The sequence below is a fragment of the Sarcophilus harrisii genome, chromosome 5 (genome assembly GCF_902635505.1).
Source record: "Sarcophilus harrisii chromosome 5, mSarHar1.11, whole genome shotgun sequence".
In the NCBI taxonomy this organism is placed as follows: Eukaryota; Metazoa; Chordata; class Mammalia; order Dasyuromorphia; family Dasyuridae; genus Sarcophilus; species Sarcophilus harrisii.
The window spans coordinates 177,551,050-177,572,126 of NC_045430.1; the positions used below are offsets into that span (position 1 = coordinate 177,551,050).

A 21,077-nucleotide genomic window follows, 5' to 3' on the forward strand; every position below is an offset into this window, starting at 1 on the left:
AAGGAAAAGGGAAATAAAAATTAAGCAAAAAAGAATTTCCAATATATGGAAAGAATCTATATGTTGTTACATGCAGCATTATAATATATGTATCCAACATTATATGCAACATTTCATATCTATAGATCCCCAGATCTATAAGAATGAGGAAAGGACTATGGACATTGCTTCTTAAACCTTGTGAAGCACTTTGTTCATGACAATCCTAGGAGAGTGTAAATGTCATTATCCTCATTTTACAGAGGAGGAAACTAATGCAATGCAAGAAATACTTAAGAGCGTACTATCTGCCCAGACACTGAGTGTGATAAAAATGAAATTATTCCTCTTTTCAGGGAATTTGCATTCTTTTAGAAGCTTTAAGATACTTAGCTGGACAGCCAGGTGGTACAATAGATAGAAGCCAGGAAGGAGTGAAGAAGATCTGAGTTCAAATCCAATCCCAGATGTTTGCTTACTGGATATGAGGTCTTAGGAAAATATATAATCTCAGTTTGCCTGAATTGCCTTATCTCTAAAATGAGACTAACAACTCCCCACCTTGCAGGTTTGTTGTGAGGATCAAATGAGATAACATTTATAAAGAGCTCAGCACAGTGCCCAGCAGATAGTAAATATTATTATTACTAGCCCAAGGTTACACAACTACTAAGTATCAAAGTTGGGACTTGGACCTCATTCTTCTGATTCCAAACCCAGTGTTTCCATCCACTGTACCTCCTCTTCTGATCCCTGTGCTGCCAGATTCCACCTGGTAAACAGATCAAATTTCCTGTCTTGTACCACTCAGTAATTCCAAAACTGAGTTCCCCATTGGGGTCCTTCTTCTGAGGCTCCTAGTTAAAGAAAACAATGGACCTGAGTCATAAGGACCATTTTCAAATGGAAATAATGTTGTAGAGTTGACGTTTCTAGCCAGATCCTCAAGTGTTTTTTTCCTGCCTTCTCACCATTGACCCATCCTCTCAATATCCTTTGTTTCCTTTGGCTACTGCAGGGTCTTTGGCAGCTATGGAGGTGTCTGAGATGATGAGGGAAGGAAGGGAGGGCCTGTGACTCAGGAAGCTGGATTTTTTTTGTGATTCTGGGGGAGACCTTTAATCTGGGTGTCTTGGGCATTTTTGCCTCTTATAGGGACACAGACACGTTGGTGGGATTGCCGAGACCTATCCATGAAAGTGTGAAGACTTTGAAGCAGGTAACCAAGATAGTATACCGTGGTGGAGAAACTGACTAGTCCATCAGGGATGTCCCAGAATTCTCCAAATATCTCACTGACCACTTGCCCAAGAAGAGATCAAGGCTCTCTCTGGGATCTATTAACATTGTCCTTTTGAGAGAAATCCAAATGATGAAAACTTTCCTTTAGCCCCCTCTTCCTCCCTTCCCCTCTTCTTCATTTTTTCTCCTTTCATTCCCTCCTTCCTATCTCTATTTCTTTAAATCAATTCATTTCAGCAAACACTGGTTGCCAGATGATTACTAAATGAGCAGCCTTGTACAAATTACTTACAAGGTCTCAGTTTCCTCATCTGTACGATGGATTGGATTAGATTACCTTTGACCGCTCCTTTTCAACTCTTAAGTCTATGATAGTATCATCCATGTAAGACCAGGCTGCAGTCAGCCATTGCTTGGGGCCACACATAGACATTCTGGCCCTGTGCCAGTCCTGGTTGTGTATTAAGAGTTTTCAAAGCCTCTACTATGAAAGCACGCCTCTCAGGCCCATAGTTCTAGGACAGGTGGACACCACACTTCTCCTATGCGGTGATGAGCAGTGTCTGCTTAGGTTCTGGGCTGTACCCCAGATAGTGGGTATAACTTTGCTCTTCACCATCGTGGCAAACTATTTTTGCCTCTCTCCCATATGATACTTTTCTCCCTGTCTCCCCAGCACAAGTACATCTCCATCTCTGACATCCAGATCAAGAATGAGGAAGAGCTGGAAAAGTGTCCCATGTCGCTGGTGAGACAAGAGGCCTGGTGGTTGTGGGGAAGACAGAAGGAAGACACAGATGGGGTTTTGGAATTCTGTACAGACTCAGTGCTGTCAAGAAGGAACAACCAGAATGCGGGGGAAGAGAATACACCCTGATTTGTCCTCATTCTTCAAGAGCTCTGTTTGCTAAGGCCCTGGTGGCACTTTGATTGCCCTCAGTATAGAGATAGAAGCTCGCTTGAGTCCCAAGAGCTGTGTCCACAGGACCTAAGAGTTCTGTCTTGGGGAAGGGATAGGTGAAGGGTTGGCCACATTGTGGCCTCTCCTATCTTCTGTTTTCCATCCCTCATCCTATAAAAGCAAAACCTTAGCGTGTGGCAGCAGATATTTGTCACCAAGAGCAAAAATGGGGTAGTTGCATATTTTTGGCTAAGGAGGGGAAGGGGAAGACACTTTTCTGCACTGTCTTTCCTGTTTTTCTCCTCCTATTTAAAGGTCACTGGGCTGCCTTATAGATTTCTCCCCCTTCTATTTCTTCTTTCACACAATTCCATTCTCCTCCTTCTCCTTCATTTCTCTCTTTTCCATCTCCCTCCTTCATTTCTCTCTTTTCCATTTCCCTCCTTCATTTCTCTCTTTCCCTTCAGTCAGGTCTTCCTCTTCCTGTTCTCCTGCGCCCCCTCCCTTCAACCTTGACTATATAAAAGAGCTCTGGGAGATCTGTCCTCCTCACTGTGTGTCATGGTCTTGCCTGAGGCTCTGTGCTGAGCTCAGCTATATCCAGCCATGGCACATCCCTCGCTGTGTCTAATGAAGCCTTGGCAAGGGCCTATGGCAGACTGATTCTTGGGTCCCTGGATGTATTTCTCCCAGGCTTCAGCATAGCAATGCTGCATTGTCCTCCCTACCTGGAAAATAGTGAAAGAATTCTGGGCCATCAGCCAGGGGGATGGGAGGAAGGGAGCCAAGCAACATTAGTGCCATGAAGAATCCTCGAAATTTTCTTGATTTTATACATTTGAAAGATGAGCCACATAGAACTTCTGAGCCTTTTGGTCACAGGGCTCATTACAGGCAGCTATGATCCCAATACACGTTTCTTATCTGACTCTCAAGTTAGTGCTCTTTTAACACTAAACCACAACTGAAGCCCCAGGCAAATAGAAAGTGAGTGTCTAGAATTTTTAATAGTATTTGATTTTTTCCAATTACATGGAAAGGTAGTTTTCAATATTCACTTTTTTTTTTTTCCCTGAAGCAATTGGGATTAAGTGACTGCCCAGGGTCACACAGCTAAGAAGTGTTAAGTGTCTGAACTCAGATTTGAACTAGGGTCCTTCTGACTTCAGGGCTGATGCTCTATCCAGTGTGTCACCCAGCTGCCCCTCAACACTCACTTTTATAAGATCCTGACTTACAAATTGTTCTCTCTCTTCCCTCTCCCCTCCCCAAGGCAGCAAGTAATCTGATATAGATTATACATGTACAGTCATTTTAAACATTCCCACATTATTCATGTTATGAAAGAAGAATCAGAACAAAAGGGAAGAATCAAGAGAAAAGAAAAAAAGTAAAAAGATGCTTTGATCTGTAATCAGATTCTATAGTTCTTTCTCTAGATGTGGATATATGCTGAATAATCTTTCTGATTCCTATCATAGGGAGAAGAGGAAGTACAGGAGACCCCATGTGAAATCCTTTACCAGGCCATGCTGTATAACCTCCCACAGTATATGGTACGTTAATCCCTTCTCCCCCAAGGCCCTGGCTTTTCTCCTCTGTTCTGTGAAGGAGCCATAGGAACCATTCATTTAGGACCTCCAGAGCAACACCACTGATCTCAGAAGGCTTCTCTGAATGATTGAGTCAGTTCACAGTTACATGGTACACTCCCATAATCTGGATTTGTTATAGTGCTTTGTTAAGTTGGGGAAACAATAAATCCCTTAGGTCCCTTTACGAGGAGAAGAGCTATGGGTGCTCTTCTTCTGGCTGAGGCAGCTCAGTCCCTTTCTAATGTTTCAGACTCAGAGAATCCCAAACTGTCCGAGCTGGTGGGGATCTCACCTCAGACTTCTTCATTTTACAGATGAGGGAACTGAGACCCAAGTAGGCTTTGTCCAAGGCCTCACAGGTGATTGGGGACACAGTTGACATAACTCAGATCCTGTGTTTTTGACTGAGAACCTTTCCAAATTTTTCCAAGGGAGTGTTGCCTACTTTAAGTAAGCTAGGGGTCTTTTCTGACCCCTCCAAAGATTCATTGGGACCCACTCATCCTTGAATACACTTGAACATCAGAGTGAAGCAGCTGTTCAGAATCCAGAGGAAGAAATAGAATAGATGGAAACAGAACTTTGGGGATATTTTCTTCACCTATCTGATTCCTGTGGTATTTTTCCTGTCTCCTTCAAATCTCCGTTATTGCCAAGAACATCCTTAAAACTCAAGGATGTGAATCTTGGAAGCAATTAGGTGGCTCCGTGATTATAGCCCTGGATCTGGGGAGACAGGAAGACCTGAGTTTAAATCCTACTTGAGACAGATTGTATGATCTTCAGCAAGTAACTGAGTCTGCCTCGGTTTCCTCACCTATAAAATTAGAATAATAGCACCTACTCATTATTGTTTGTCCTTCGTTCTAGAAAAGGATTATGATGTCAGGAAGGAGATGCCATGACATGCAAATGAATTGGATTTAAGTGAGGGAGAGCTGTGTAAGGTTACCTGCCTCACTTTCCCCTCCAGCACCATCTGGATCCAATGGCAAGATATAGATCAGGACAGGTTGTTTAGAGGATCAAATGAAATAATATGGATAAAGTACTTTGGAAAGCTTAAAGTGTTATGTAAATGTTAGTTATTATTCTTATTATCCCAATTCCAATTTTAGTTTTTACTTTTACACAAGCATATTTTGTTGTAGCTCTCCCCTTTCCCAAAGACATTAGTTCTTCAGTACATAAGATAAAACACCATAAAGTGCTTAGCACACTACCTGGCACACCATAGGCACTTAATAAATGCTTATCCTTTCTCTCTTTTCCTCTGAAGACAAAAGAGGAATGAAAATAGTACAATGAAAATTCTATAGTGCTTTGTACCTTGCCAAGTATTCTCAATTTACTCCACTATTCCAGAAACTGACATTCAGAGAAATCAAGTAATTTGCCTACAATCATACAGATACTAAGTGTTGGGACAAAGACTTTTTGTACTGACATCTCCTGACTCCCAGTTCTGTGCTCTCTCCCTTGTTCTTAGGGAAACCCCTCCAAATGCAAAATGCTATTAAGAAACTGAAAACTCCCATGTCTCTGCTTGAGTGCGATGAAGAGACAGGGAGCTGCCTTGGATCTCTTCCAGCTCTGCATCTCTGGGGGTGGGGAATGGGGAACTTTGTCTTCTTCATTCACAGATTGCTCTGCTGAAGATTCTCTTGGCTGCTGCCCCAACTTCCAAGGCCAAGACAGATTCAATCAACATCCTGGCTGATGTGTTGCCTGAGGAGATGCCGTGAGTGTTCCCCTTGGGCTCAGCGTTTGAGTACAAGCTGCTTGGTTTTGGATTTTTTTTCCATCACAGCAAACATATATTGCACCTACTATGTGCAAGATAAGAAGCAGCTGTAGTGTAGTGAATAGAAGAATGAATAGAATAGAAGTGAATAGAAGACTTCAGTGGTATCAGAGAGAAGTGAGTTCATTTAAAACTGCCTCTAACATACGCTGGCCATCTGATCCTGGGCAGGTCATTTTTACCTACCTGGGCCTTGGCAATTCATTAAGACTATAACTTATGAATCAGTTGCTAATCTGCTTCAATGGAGGAAAGCTTCATTACAGGGAGTTCTTCACACAAATGAATTCACTGGGGAAGGAAAGAAAGGAGGGAGGGAAAATCATACAAAATTCAGTAAGATATGGTGCCTCCCTTCAAGAAACTAGTTGAAGAAATGAGAGGTACCCAGTGTCACATATTTCAGAGGTATAATCAAAGATTCCTACTATTACTTATTTGAGGAGCAACAAGGTGGCATGTTAGAGCACCAGACCTGGAGTCAGGAAGCATCTGGGTTCAAATCCGACCTCAGACATACTAGCTGTGTGACCCCAGGCAAGTCACTTACTGGGCAAATCACTTAACACTGTCTGCCTCAGTTTCCTCATCAATTCAAATGAACTTCAGAAGGAAAAGACAAATCAATCCAGTATCTTTGCCAAGAAAACCCCAAATGGAACCATGAAGACTCTGACATGACTAAAATGACTGAACATTACATATCTGATAAGTCATCCATTCTTTGCTTAAAGACCTTAAGTGAAGGGGAAGCTATTCTCCTCAGGCAGCATATTCTAATTTTAGGCAGCTTTAATTGGCAGGAAGTTTCCTCTCAAATCAAGCATAAATTTGTCTCCTTACAATTTCCATTATTTGCCCCTACTTTTGCCAAGTGGAATGAGTATAATTCCTTTTCCACATGATAAATGGTTAGTCACAAAACTTCTTAAACTGTGGGTCATAACCCCATATAAGGTCACGTAACTGAATCTGGGAGTTACAGAATTATGATTTATTGTCAGTAAATATTTGATGTGTATTCCTATTTTACATGTCTATATTTATATAGGTCATGTAAGTTACTTGAGATAAAAGGGGGTCACAAGTAGAAAAAATAGCTTGTCAGATACTTGAATATAGTCACCATGGTTCTCCTGAGTTTTTTTTTTTTTTGTCAAGGCTAAGTAGCGCTCATTCCTGTAGTTAATCTTTACGTGACATGAACCCAAAGCCCTTCATTCTCCTGCTTTCCCTCCTTTGTATATTATAACTTATCAGTGTCCTACCCAAAATATTAAGCCATGATAGAATGTGGTCCAGATATGGTCTGATGAGGGCAGAGTACAGAGGGACAATCACTTCCTTTCCTGAACTTTGTGCCTCTCTTAATATATATCTAAGATTGGCTTGCCAGACAGCTAGTTGGCTCAGTGGATAGAATCCCAGGCCTGGAGGAAGCAGGACTCAACTTCATGAGTTCAAATCCTTCCTCAAACACTTACTAGCTGTGTGATCCTGGGCTGTCACGTAGCCCTGTTTACCTTGCTAAAGAAGGAAATGGCAAGCCACTCCAATATCTTTGCCAAGCAAACCCCAAAGAAGAGTTAGACACAACTGAAAAATGACTAAACAAGATCAGCTTAGCTTTCTTGGCTGATTTGGGCTGTTGATACAAATACCTATTAATATAACAATAAACTCTCACACTGTTGATACAAATAGCCTTTAAATATAATAATACCCTCTCGTAGTTCTGATACAAATAGGCTATAAATATAACAATAACCTCTCAAACTTTTTTTATGCGTAACCTATAATTTAGAATATGATTGCAACAATAAACAAGTTATGTTTTACTTCATGGCAATAACTACTAGGGATACAAAGATGAAATTCTGAAACAATCTTTGTCCTCGAGGAGCTTGTATTCTATCAGGAGAAACCTTGTGTACATAAATAAGCAGATACAGTGTAAATCTATTCAGCAAGAAGATCAAGAAAGACTTCATAGAGAAGGCAGTTCTTGAGCTGAATTTTGAAACAATAATGAAATAACAACAGCCTTTAGAGAATGATTTCCTTATAATAATCTTGTTTTGTTTTTAACACTTGACAAATAGGAAAACTGAGACTTAAGAGAGATTGTGACTCACAGCCAAACTTCTAGGAAATGAAAGGACTTCTGATCTTTTGAATCCCCTTCTATCATACTCTTCAGATTATACTATAGTCTTATAAAAAAAAAAAAAAAGAGGTTATGATAATCTAAAGAAGGAGAGCCTATTTCTGGCTGGGGACATGAGTCTTGAAAATGAATAGGATTTCAATAGCAGTGATTGATTTTCTCTTATTCAAATGTAGGTTCCTTAAGGGCAAGGACTATGTTTTTGCTTTCTTTGTATTGGTAGGGCTTACTGTATCTGGCACATGTAAATATTTGTTGACTGAGGAATGGGTATGGATTACTTGAAAGGGGAGTGACTTGAGACAGGTCTCAAAAGATATATTGTAGGATCAATTCCAGTTTTCTTTGTGTCTTCATTCCCCTTATTTCTCCATAAAATCATTTACTAAGTCATATCCTTTCACCTTCTCTATCCCTTGTGTTATGTCTGTTTTTCTCTCTGTCTTTTATCTGCCATTCTGAGTCTCTGTCTCTCAGTGTCTAGATCTGTCTCTGTTTCTTCCTGTTTCTAGTCTGTTTTTTCTCTCTTGTCTCTATCTCTGTTTCCCCCGTGTTTCTCTCTGTCTCAGTCTGTCTCCCTTTCTCTCGGTGTGTGTATTTCTCTTTGTGTGTCTTGTCTCTCAATGATCTCTCTCCTTTTTTATTTCCATTGTCACCCTCCTACTAGAAATCCTCCTTATCAACTGGAGTTACCAATACCATTTTCCATCCTCCACTCTTTTCCCTCTCCAATCCTTGCTGATTCAACTGCTGGAATAATTTTCTTCATGCATAGCTCTTTCTAGTATTTTCTTCCTCTGCTCAAAAAGCTTCAGGAATTCCCTCTGGCTGGAATTCAAAGCTCTCTAGAACCTAGTGCTTCCCAACCTTTGCGGTTTTGTCATATATTACTCCCAAACATTCTACATTCCATCTAAACTTGACTTTTTTCTGCATTTCCTGGCTTCTTGCCTTTGTTCTTGATCTTAGTGCTTATAATTCCCTCCTCCTTCCTGTTAAATTTCTATCTTTCCTTTAGAATTCTAGTCAAATTTGTTTTTTTTTTTAGAAAGCTTCGCCAACTACTAGTCCCCTTCCATGATGATGAATTTGTCTAAGATCACCTTACACTTTGTTTTTAACTCTCAAATATATATTTTAAAAAATATTATAGTAATTTCCCAAGCTGTTCTCTCCACCATTGTTCTCTTTATAATAAAGAAAATAACCATGTATATGCAGTATTTCACACCAGGACTGAGAGGATGAAAGTCTGTTTTATCATCAGTCGACAAAGAGGTATATATATTAAGCTGCTTTCAGGTACCAGGGACCATGCTAGTATTGGGGATAAAGAGAAAACAGCAAAAACCAGTTCCAGCCCACCAGGAGGTTTGTTCTATGGGACCAGTATTGATCAATGCCTTCTACTCCATTTAAATGTTATCATGTAGCAAAGTTATCTTTATTTGTATCTTATCCTCTTGCTAGGCTATAAAGTTCATTAGTACAGGAATTGTCTTGACTAAATCTTTGCTTACACCAGGAATTCTTCACCTTAGATACATGAATTTTCTTTAAAATTTTTTGATAGTTGTATTTCAGTCTGATCATTTTCCTTTATAATATGTATTTTATTTAATGCTTTTAAAAATGATATTCTTAAAAATGGTCCATAGGTTTAACCAGACTGCTAAAAGGATCCATGACACAGAAAAAGTTAAGAACCCTTTAATAAATATAGAATCAATGAATGAATGGAAAGAGCCCTACTCCCTGATTCTATCTGATCTTGAAAAAAAAATCTTTTTTTCTTGTGTACATAAGTCATTGACAGACCTACATATTTCAAGACAGAAGAACAGAAAAGAGGATTTAATAAGAAACTGTAAATTTTGGGCTTTGTGAAGGTTTTTTTTTTAATATGTATACACATATGTGATAGGTGTCACAAAATTTTTAGTGCACTTTTGAGACACCATGTACCTAAAGTTTAACAAATAGGTTAACAAAATTATTACATTTGTATCTCTTTCTGAATTACTTTTTGTTTTTTTTCTGCACTTAAAATGCTCTATGAATATCCTATTTTTCTTTGTCTATTATTTCTACTAACCCCTTTTCTCCCCTTCACTCCCAAATAGAAGTCTCCTCTTATAACAAATATGCATAGTCCAACAAAACAACTCAATACATTGGCCATATCTGAGAACACATAGCATGTGTACTCGCTCTCTCTCTCTCTCCCTCCCCCTCTCCCCATATCCTTCCTCCTTCCCTCCCTCTCTCTCTCTCCCCCTTGTCTTCTCTCTCTCTCTCCCTCCTCTTTATTCCTTCCCCTCTCCCTCCCTTTCTCGTTCTCTCTCTCTCCTCCCCTGCCTCTTTCTTTCTCTTGTTCTCTCATTCTTCTTCCCACCCCCACCCCCCACCCCTGCCATTCTCTCTCTCAGGTCTTTCAGCTCATCTGGTCTTGTGATCCCTTCCCAATACATGACATGACTCTGCTCATCTGGCTTCTGCTTCAAACCCTTAGTGGTTAGCCTGGCTTCCCAGGTTGCTGTTCCCTTCCCAGGTGCTGGCTTTCTTTTGGGCAACATTGAAGTGCATGCTACATACTCTGACAAACCTTTTTCTCTAGGGATAGAGGGCTGAGCAGCTCTGGCTGCATCTGTTGTACCTGCCACCATCTCTCCCATCCTCTGTAGAAGGATAGGAGTTGAAGGACTCTGTGTCTGGGTCCTAGAACAGCAGAGGGCCCTCACACAGACACCTTCCTCTCAAGCTCCTCACTACTTCCAGGATTAACAGCCTGGCATGGCACAGGAGGAAATGTAAAGGGGCACCAGATTAATGCCACCAAATTGTTGCACTGCCCTCTTGAGACGTATCTAGCCCTTTGCTCTCAGGCACTGCAGAGTGAAATCTACAGCTGTCAGCTGGTTTGGCTGACCTCATCTAAATATCCTCTAACAGAGGTGGGGCAAATCATAAATTTAGAGCTGAAATGGACTTTAATATGTGAAAAAACTAAGAACCAGAGACTTAGTAACTGGAGCTGAAGGGACTTCAAAGGCGATCATCATTACAGAAAAGGAAACTGAGACCCAGGAGCGTTAAATGAATTGCCCAAAGTCCTATGTGGTATGAGGCAAAACTGAAATTAGAACCCAGGCTTTCTGAGCCATAATACCACACTCTACTGTATCATGTCACTGGCATCCGTGCCTCGCACACAGCCCCTGTTTTCCTCTGTTCCCAAACCCATTATTACCACTACCTAAAGGAGAAGGATCAGAACAAAGATCTGGGTTACCTTATATCCCCAAAAAGGTACCTGAGGTCCTGAGGGGAATCCCACAGTGCTCAGCTCAGGACATTATACCTCGCTTGCCACAAGAGTAGGGACATTGGGTCTTGTTTCACATATATTTGCACATTGAGAGGAGGCTGGACATTCATTCAGGCTCCTTCCTTGGGCCCCCTAGGTATGGAGCATCCCACCATTTCCCTAAATAGTCAGGAATGGAAGGGACAGGAAAATGTGTTTTATTTCACAGAGCCTGAATTAAAACCTTTTTGGTTTGGGAGTTAGGAGATCTGGGTTAAATCCTGACTCCAATACTTAGTAGCTATAGGTAGATGGATAATTCTAACTACCTTACCTCTGGATCAAAGCTTCCCATCTGTAAAGTGAGGATAATTCTTGCCTACCTAACTTGGCCCTAAAAGATAATTGTAAAGAAAGGACTTGCACATGTAAAGGCACGATAGTAATGTGAATTATTTTATTATTACATTACAGGGAGGTGGTTTTTCCTGAGAGCAACCACTTCCTCCATTCAGATTCCTGAGTATTCATGACTCACTAGCTGGGTCCCACTGCTGCATGGGGGAGCGGTCATTTTAATAGTCATTCATCATCCATCCCAATTAGTCATACCAACAGTCTATGGTACTCTACAGTTTAAAAAGCACTTTCCTCAAATCCCCCCATGACTTATACACATTACAAGTATTATTGTCCCTGTTTTACAGATGAAGAAACTGAGGCTTAAAGCGATTGTCTGATGTATTCAGCACTTTATATCTAATAACTGACTGAACCAGAACTAAAACTACCCAGACTTCTGACTCCAAGTCCATTCTCTGGGTGCTTCTTCATCTTCCCTTTTTTTCTCTTCCATTCCAGCATTACTGTGCTTCAGAGCATGAAGTTGGGCATCGATGTGAACAGACACAAAGAGATCATAGTCAAGAGCATCTCTGCTGTGCTGCTCCTGCTGCTGAAGCACTTTAAACTCAACCACATCTACCAGGTGAGCTGCTGAGAGTCCCTAGTCCCACCCTGGGAGATGCCTGTGGCAATAGATATAGAGAAATTGAGGCACAAAGTTTCGAGCATACTCACTTTATCAGTATGGCTAGCAGATACCAGTGAATCAGATCCAAGGCTACTCAGTAGTCAAGGATACATCTGACAGAGCAGTTCTTCTATAGCATTTATATTATACAGTGATTATAGAGACATTTTACTTCTGATCGGTTGGTGCTGCTTAGATCACTTCTTCATTAGATGAATCAGTATCTCATAACTAACATTCCCTATAAAGTTTCATGGTGGGCAAACATCTATATTAATTCATCTCCCACTCTAGTCAGCATTTGAATTTTTGTGACTGGACTTTAGCCTATGGGAACAAGGAAGTTGAACTCTCATAAATTTTAATAGGGCCTATACAAACAAGTCTGAATTTGATTCATAAACATTCTTTCTGATTAGTTATAATTCTTAGTTATTAGTCATGGAATATCAATTTTTATATTCCATAATAGATTACTGAAATTATAGTCTTTGGAAGCTCAAACTCATAAGAGGGCCGACTGATAGGTAGTCATTGATCATAATAAATTGACTAAGTCTTCTTAAAATAATATAAAATAAAGTAGGTTATCAGTTTTCAATTCATAAGCTTCCTCCCTTCAGAGAGGCTATGATGCAAACTTTCATAGAGACACTCAGCCAAACTGAGTTGCTTTTCTTTTTTTTTTTTTTTTTTTTCCCTTTCTTCATCCAGGTTATCTGTCCCTTAATCAGTCAGTTAACAAATCAGAGAACAAAGTGCTTACTGTGTGCCAGATAGCATGCTAAGGGTTACAAATCAAACCAACAAGCAATCCATGTCTTTGGGAGCTTACATTTTAGGGAAGGAAACTACACATACACAAATCTGTTCATACAAGATAAATACAAACTTAAGAAAGATGGCCTTAAAAGAGAAGGCAATAGCAGTTGGGAACTTGAGAGAGGCCTCCTGAAGGATGGAGTGCTTGAAATAAGGCTTAAAAGAAACCGGGGGTTCTATGAGGTTAAGAAGAAGAGCATTGTAAGCATGGGGGGGAATAACAAGTCATGTGAGAGGGGAAGCACATAGGACAATATGGCTGGATTGTAATATTTGTGGAGGGCAGTGCCAGAAGCCTGGGAAGGAAGCTAAGGGTTAAGTTATAAAGGAGCTACAAATTCTAGAAAAGTTGTATTTGATTCTAGAGGTAATAGGGAATCATTGAAGTTTCTTGAGTTGGAGACATCAGTGTGTGGAATGTAATCAGACCTGTACTTTAGGAATAACAGTTTGGTGATTCAATAGAAGGAGAGAGTCAAGTGGGGAAAGCCCTCAGGCAGAAAGACCATTTAAATAAACTATTGCCATCAACCAGGCAAGAGATGATGAGACCTGAACTGGGGTAGTGGCCATAGGAGTGAAAAAAAGGGAACTAGAAATGATTTCTCTCAGTGTGAACAGAAAAAGAACAAGCCTTCCTGGACCTGCATCCCATTTTCCTTTGGAAATTAGAACAAATCTGTGGCTGGTAGAGGGAGATGAGAAATGGTAGTTTTGGACAGAGTCAGGTGTGGGTATGTATGTGTGGAATTCGACTTTTTCAATCCTGGACTATGTAGTATGCTATTTCCCACAGGGAATCCTGACACCTTGATATACCCCAAGATATACCCCAGATACCTGGGTTACCCGAGTCTTCTTCAGGTTTTCACCAGAAGAGTAGTAATATGATCATGCTAGCTGACATTTATGTTGAAGTTTCAAGGTGTACAAGGCAGTTTACAATCCTCACAGGGAAGTCTTTCTATTAGCTTTATCTTACAACAGAGACCCTGAGGCCCAAAGAGAAAATTAGTGATTTGCCAAGGTTGTGTGCTGAAATAAGTGGCTGAGGCAAGATTTGAATGTAATTCTTTCTGGCTTCGAATCCAGTGCCACGTCAGGCTGTTTCTCATGGTACAGGGAGGAGATGGCTATGACTCTGAGGGCAGTTGGTGTGTTTGTGTATAAGAACAGTCAAGTGTAAAGAAACCCCAAAATGGGGTCATGAAAAGTTGGACATGGGGGCAGCTAGATGACGAAGTGGTGAGAGCATTGGACTTGAAGTCCGGGCCTGAGTTCAAATGTGGCTTCAGACACTTAACACTTACTAGTTATGTGAATCTGAGCAAGTAACAACTCCAATTGCCAGAAAGGAGGAAGGGAGAGAGGGAGGCAAGGAAAGAGGAAAGAAGGGAGGGAAGGAGAGAGGGAGGGAGGAAGGAAGGAAGGAGAGAAGGAGGGAGAAAAGAAAGGAGAGAAGGGGGGAGGGAGGAAAGCCATATATAAAGGAACCCCAAAATGGGGTCATGAAAAGTCAAACATGACTGAGGCAACACAGTGTCTTCGAATCATACACATCACATTTGAATCCTGGGGAAGGAGGAAAGGATTTATTAAATACCTACTGCATTCCAGACACAGAGCTGAGCACTTTTTATGGATCTCATTTGATCTTCTCAACTACCCGGCAAGGTAGTTTTTAATTTCTATTTTACAATTGAAGAAAGTGAGCAGGGGTCAAGTGACTTGCCCAGAGTCACACAGTTAAAAGGCATCTGAAGTTACGTTTGAAGTCAAATTTTCCTGACTCTGGCTATTCTTCTACCCGTTGTTCCACCAGCTGCTTCTTTCAAAAAACTCCCCTGAGCCTTAGCATTTTCATCTATGAAATAGGGATAATAATATTTGCAAGACCTCCCTCCTGGGGTAGCTAAGAGCAAAGCACGTTCAAGGCAGCCATTTGGTCAACAAGCTCTTTGGTAAGTATCCTGTCTGTACCAGGCTCTGTTCTAAGCCCGAGGATACAAAGAAAGGCAAACAGAACCTCTGCTCTCAAGGAGTTCAAAGTCCAGTGGAGTAGAGGATATAATGAATAAACAAGCTCAGGATACAGATGGGGCAAATAGAAGGTAATCCCCTAGGCTTATGAGGGAGCAGGAAAGCTATTTTATTTTCCATATGGGGAATCCTAGTTGAGATAAGAAGGAAACCAGGGAAGCATGAAGTGGAGATGAGACAGGAGAGCATTTGTGGCTTCGGGAATAGTCAGGGAAAGCACTGAGCTGGAGTGGCTGTGTATGGAACAGCAAAGAGCTGGTGGTTCTGGGTTGGAGTGTATGTGGAAGGGTATAAAGTGTAAGAAAACTGAAAAGGGAGGAGGGAGGAGCCAGGTTTTGAAGAGCTTTATAAGCCCAACGGGGTTTTCTATTTGATCTTGGAGGAAGTAATAGGGAGTCACTGATGTTTATTGAATTGGAGGGGAGCTGGATGTGACATGACAAGAAACCTTAATGTAGTTAGGTCTGTGTGAGCTGCAATCACTGTGTGTGCAGGAGTGTATATGAATTGGTAACTGTGTAGGCAAGGACTCCTTTAGGGCATCTTTGTATCTTGACAAATTGGGGGCAGAGGACAGTTTCTTCTTCCTGGGCACAGTGAGCCACCAGAGATAAACCAGTGATAAAAGTCTCACAGAAGAGAATGGTAGGAAACCACACATCTATATCCATCATCTCTCCTCCTAAACACACCTCAACAAAGCAGAAACCAAAAATCCTAAGCTGCTGTGCTCACCACCCTCCCTTTGCTAGTGACTCTAGAGAGAGGAGGAATTGTTGGAAACAGGAAGCTTTATAATCCATTCCCTTCCCCTTAAGCTGAAGCTTCCCGCTGTCCAGGGCCAGGGAAGTGACTATCCTGCTATACTCTGCCCTCATTGGTCCCCATCTAGATGATTGGTTCTGGGTACCACATTTTAGAAAGGATATTACCAGTTGGAGAGAATCCAGAGGATGGTGAAGGGATGGGAGAACATTTCTGTCAAGGATCAAGGGAAGGAATTGGCTTATTTAGCCTGCAGAAGAGAGGACTTGGGAAGAGGGAAGGGAGAAGGGAGAAGAGAACTTGGCAACTGCCTTCAAATATATTAAAGGACTATCATGTGAAAGATGAATTTGGGGAAGATAAATGTCACAATGGATAGAGCACTGGCCCTAGAGGCAGGAGTTCAAATTTGACCTTAGACACTTACTAGCTGTGTGGCCCTGTGCTCCAAAATAAACACACAAAAAAAGAATTAGACCTTTTCTTCTTTAGAACAGAGGGCAAAGCTAGGACGAGAGAGTGAAAACTTGAAAGAAGCAGATTTTGGTGGTTTCTTCTAAAGATTTTCTAAAAATTAGAGATATCCAAAAGTGGTATGGACTGCCTAAGGAGGACATGAGTTTCCCTTCACTGGAAATCTTCAGGAAGAGATTAGATGACTGTCTTAGGTATACTTAAGTTAGATTTTGTTTTCAGGGGACAACTAGATGGCACAGTAGTTATAGCACTAATTCTGGAGTCAGGAGGATCCAAATTCAAGTCTAGCTTCAGACACTTGACACTTATTATTTGGGTGCCTCTGGGCATGCCCAGCTGCCTCACAAAAACAAAACAACAAAAGAGATTTTATTTTCAGGTATCAGTATGGCCCTTGAGGTGCCTCCCCACTCTTAAGAGTCTATGACTGAGCTCACTCCTGCTCTATCCCTGGCATAAGGCCAGGGTAAGGGAGCTTGCCAATGAAGATACCTTTTTTTCCTTTTTTTCTTCAGGGAAAGCTTGGAACTTTTTTAACTTTTAGCACAACTGGGATTAAGTAACTTAAAGAAATGTTATATATTTTGGAGGATGGGTGACTCAATATAGTGTTTGCTAGTTTGGGGATCAGAAGGGAAAGAACTGCATTCTAATCTTCTTCCAATAATTAGCTGTGCAATTATAGATGCCTCAGACCTCAACTTGCTCCTTGAGCAAGGAAGTCGGACTTGATGATGTCAAAGGTCCCTTTCAGCTTTAATATTGCACAAAGAATGAGTGTTCCCTTCCCCCCATCCTTCTAAGAAGCACTACAACATCCTTTCCTGTTTGTCTTTTACATCCCCAGTATTTATTAGAATGGTGCCTGGTGCATATTAGATGCTTTGTAAATATTAATGACATCTGGGTCTCTATGACTCTCTGCCATGACTATCGCTGCCCTCAAACCCATCCTCCACTCGGGCACTGAGTCTGTGCCATCTCAGAAAAATGAAATGAATCTCTGACACCTTGACCATTCCTGGCTCCCTCCCAAGATTATGAGCACAAAAGTCACAGGACTTTTGGTAACTGAGTAGTTACCCTGCCTAGTGCCCCCTTTCATTCTCTCTTGCAGTTGTTGGGGCTTGAGTGCACCTGCCCTGTCTAAATCTGGAATAGTAGGGCCAGTGTGGGCCAGACGTTTAGTGCTAGGAAGGATAGCTCTTCCTGAGGGAATTCCTCAGCTCCTTTTGGATGAATAAAAAACACGCCACTTTGTGATTACCTGGATTTTTAAATTGTTTTTTGCAAGCATCTCATCACTTCTGTCTGCCGTCACATTTTCCTTTTTGTTATGAAGTCCTCTTACTACCCAATTGCTGTGTAGCGAGGGTTGAAGAGCTATAGCCCCCTTTCACAGATTGGAAAACTGATGCCTAGAGAAAGAATAATTCCAGGATAGGGCAGAAGATTGAGTCACCCCAGATATAGCAACCATGTTGTGTGGTAGAACTAGACTCAAAGAAAGTTAGAAGCCCTGAAATGAGTATTGTCACTTATGAACTGTGCAACCCTGGACAAATCAGTAATATCATTGAGTTGTGAGGGAAGTACCTTGTGAATTGTAGAGTGCTATGGAAATGGGAGGTGGAAACTTGGTGCCATGGATGTGACTTCTTGTGATACGGAGCCAGCTGCCAGTGGCTGCTGGAGGCCTAACTCAGACCTGTCTCTTCATGTGAGCGGATGATGAGGATATAAGGAGACTGAGAGGCCATTGCGTTGTCTGACTTCTCTCCTCGTCCCTCAGCCTCCAATTTATCTCGTTCTCAGTCTACAAGTAACACCTGTGTCAGTAAAGGCTGCTCCACAGCTCCCTCAAGTGTCACAATCCACAGCTGTGGAGTCTTTCAGAGAATTGACCTGCCCTTCCACCTAGGCATGGTCCTTAACAGTGACTGAAAAATAGGAAGGATTCAGGTTCCCTCATTAAGCTTATGTGTGTTTTCTTTCCGTCGCCATCATCCTGCCTGTTCAGGAACCATGTTTACACACAACTTCCTTTTGTTTTTTTGATTTAGTTTGAATATGTGTCTCAACACCTGGTGTTTGCCAATTGTATTCCCTTGATCCTGAAATTCTTCAATCAAAATATTTTATCCTACATCACAGCCAAAAACAGGTAACTGAATGAATGAAAAAACCATTTAAGTTATTATTGTTCTTAATAATTTAAAATGTTTAATTTATGAAATTAAAAATTATAATCACAATTATTGATTGTTTTAAATTTATAATGTTATGCTTAATAAATATTCATTGAATTTAATAATTAATATTGGTTATATTCAAAGCACTGTGCTAAGTACTATAGAAATAAAAAACACAGTTTCTCTAAGAAGTCACCCTTCTAATGGGGGGCAACATACATAGGGGCTTCTTTAGTACCAAGAGGCTTGTTATTTGCTCTCTGGTCTGGGGATTCTGTGTGCAAAATTAGGATGAAGGCAGTTTGTATTTTGGAAATTGAATGGAATTGTCTCTGCCTCTCATTTCCTAGAGCCCTGCCTTCACTCCAGATTCTTAATCCCTAGTGGGCCCTACTGGCTCTGCTAATTAGCTGTCATCTTTGAAAATTAACTGACAGGAATTTAGGTGTTAACCCTTCCCAGACACATTTGTATTTTAATGAGCCACTTTGAAAGACAATATGCCCCCAAAACTTAAAGAAATGAAACTCTGCTGGTGAATGTGCTTATCTTATTAGGCACTTGGGAAGGATTTTATTTTATTTTGAGGTTGGGTGGTCTTCTTGTAACACTCTGACCCTAGGAGAGGGTTGGGTAGAAGAACATAGAACTAGAAGTCCAATTAAGAAGGCAGTACCTCAATAAGTAGGGATGGAAGAAACTGAGTGGATGGGTGGGGTAGTGGAGATAATGGAATGGGAAGTAGAGTTCTTGATGTCTTACCTTTAGTTCTAGGTCTGAATGAGTACATAGTGCTAGGGAAGCCAGAAGTTTTTGCAAAAGTATAACGCTGTATATCTGCTCCTTCATGATTTAAAAGAAAACAATGGGATGTAATTATAAGACCTTCATTTGAATCCAGCTAGGTCATATTCTCTTTTTGTTTGTTTGTTTTGAGAGGCAGTTAAGGTTAAGTGACTTGACCAGGGTCACACAGCTAGCCAGTGTCAGAGGTTTGAACTCAGATCCTCCCAACTCCAGCACCAGTGTTCTATCCACTGCTATCCAGCTGCGCCATGACTTTCCTATTCTAAGCCTTGGTTTCCCTCATGGAGGAAGTGAGAGAGCTGGATGAAATTACAGCCAAGATGGAAATCCTAGAGCCTTTGAGTCATTCTAGTGCCACATCTAGGGGGACCTCAGGAGCAGGAGAGGTTTAGAAAGCCTTTTCTGATCTACTGTTTTTTTTTTCTTTCTTCCTCTGGCCAGAGCAGGTCCTTAAGGTTAAAAGGCAAGAGCAGGTGCTCTTCAAATGATGTGATCCAAGGAAGTTATGTAATGGCAGCAGCCTGCTTGCTTTTCACTTATGAATCATGGGACTTGTGTGAATGAACATCTATGAGTTTTGAGGAGGTGTTTTAGATCAAAAGGAATGGTTAGCGTTAGGCACTAATTACAAGAAAAGTACATGACTGCTAAGGGAGTCTGGCGGAGGAGGAGGCCCTATATATCTACCTCTTTTCTTCGAAGTGTCTAAAATTTCACCATTATCACAAAAAGCCTTTTATTTTTGAAGAGTTCTCTAGAAAGAACTGTTTTTGTTTTTGTTTTTTTTTTCTTTTTGCATTTGGGAAAGAATACTGACCTAAATTAAGATCTGAGCCTGGGTCTGAGCTCAACTAATTATTAGTTCTGTGACTTCAAGCAAGCCATAAAATCATAGAATTCTAGTGCAAGAAAGGATCTTACTTAGGGTCATACACATCGTGTATCAGCATCAAGAGCAGAAGAGATTCCCAGAGAGCATCTTATTCTCAGATTAAGAAACTAAGAGCCAAAATCACAAAATATATTACTGTCACACTCAGGTCTCCTGACTCTGGATATTGAATATTTTCCACTTCAAGAATGAAGGATGAAAGCAACCAGACCAGTGATTCTCAAACCTTTTTGGCCTCAGGACCCCATTATGTTATTTTTTCTATAGCATTTTATTTACAAGATATATGCATGGGTAATTTTTCAGCATTGACCCTTGCAAAACCTTTTGTTCCAACTTTTCCCCTCCCTTCCCTAGATGGCAGGTAGATCCAAACATGTTAAATATGTTAAAGTATATGTTAAATACAATATATGTATATAAATCCATACAATTATTTTGCTGCATGAGAAAAATCAGACTTAGACATAGGGTAAAAATAATCTGAGAAGGAAATCAAAAATGCAAGCAGACAAAAACAGAGGGAGTGGAAATGTTATGTAGTGGTTCACACTCATTTCCCAGAGTTCTTTCGCTGGGTGTAGCTGGTTCTATTCATTATTGAACAAATGGAACTGATTTGGTTCATCTCATTGTTGAAGAGAGCCACATCCATCAGAATTAATCATCATATAATATTGTTGTTGAAGTGTATAATGATGTCCTGGTCCTGCGCATTTCACTCAGCATCAGTTCATGTAAGTCTCTACAGGCCTTTCTGAAATCATCCTATTGGTTGTTTCTTATAGAACAATAATATTCCATAACATTCATATACCATAATTTATTCTTCAATTGATGGACATCTGTAATGCCGAAGAAATTGAGCAAGACAGAGATTAGAGACCAATTCAATAATTTATTAAATGGAGAGAAATACTGGGACCAATGCATCCATGTTCCCAGGGCTAGATGAGACTATCATCTCAAAAGAGTCTAGCCCCAAGTATCGGGGCAGCGAGCTTTTTATGAAATAACAAGAACAATGACATAATAGAGGGACCTAGGTGGGGAT

The 21,077-nt window shown here is 40.8% G+C and overlaps 1 protein-coding gene across 3 annotated transcripts in view; it reads left to right on the top strand.

Moving 5' to 3' along the window:
* Positions 1–21,077, top strand: part of STRIP2 (striatin interacting protein 2) — a 72,544-nt gene that overhangs the window by 20,905 nt on the left and 30,562 nt on the right. For all 3 annotated transcript variants that reach the window (XM_031939043.1, XM_031939045.1, XM_031939046.1), the window contains exons 12-17: positions 1,135–1,198; positions 1,898–1,969; positions 3,604–3,678; positions 5,361–5,458; positions 11,857–11,983; positions 18,196–18,296. In XM_031939043.1, coding sequence (XP_031794903.1) covers positions 1,135–1,198; positions 1,898–1,969; positions 3,604–3,678; positions 5,361–5,458; positions 11,857–11,983; positions 18,196–18,296 — 537 coding nt within the window. The remainder of the gene's footprint in view (positions 1–1,134; positions 1,199–1,897; positions 1,970–3,603; positions 3,679–5,360; positions 5,459–11,856; positions 11,984–18,195; positions 18,297–21,077) is intronic.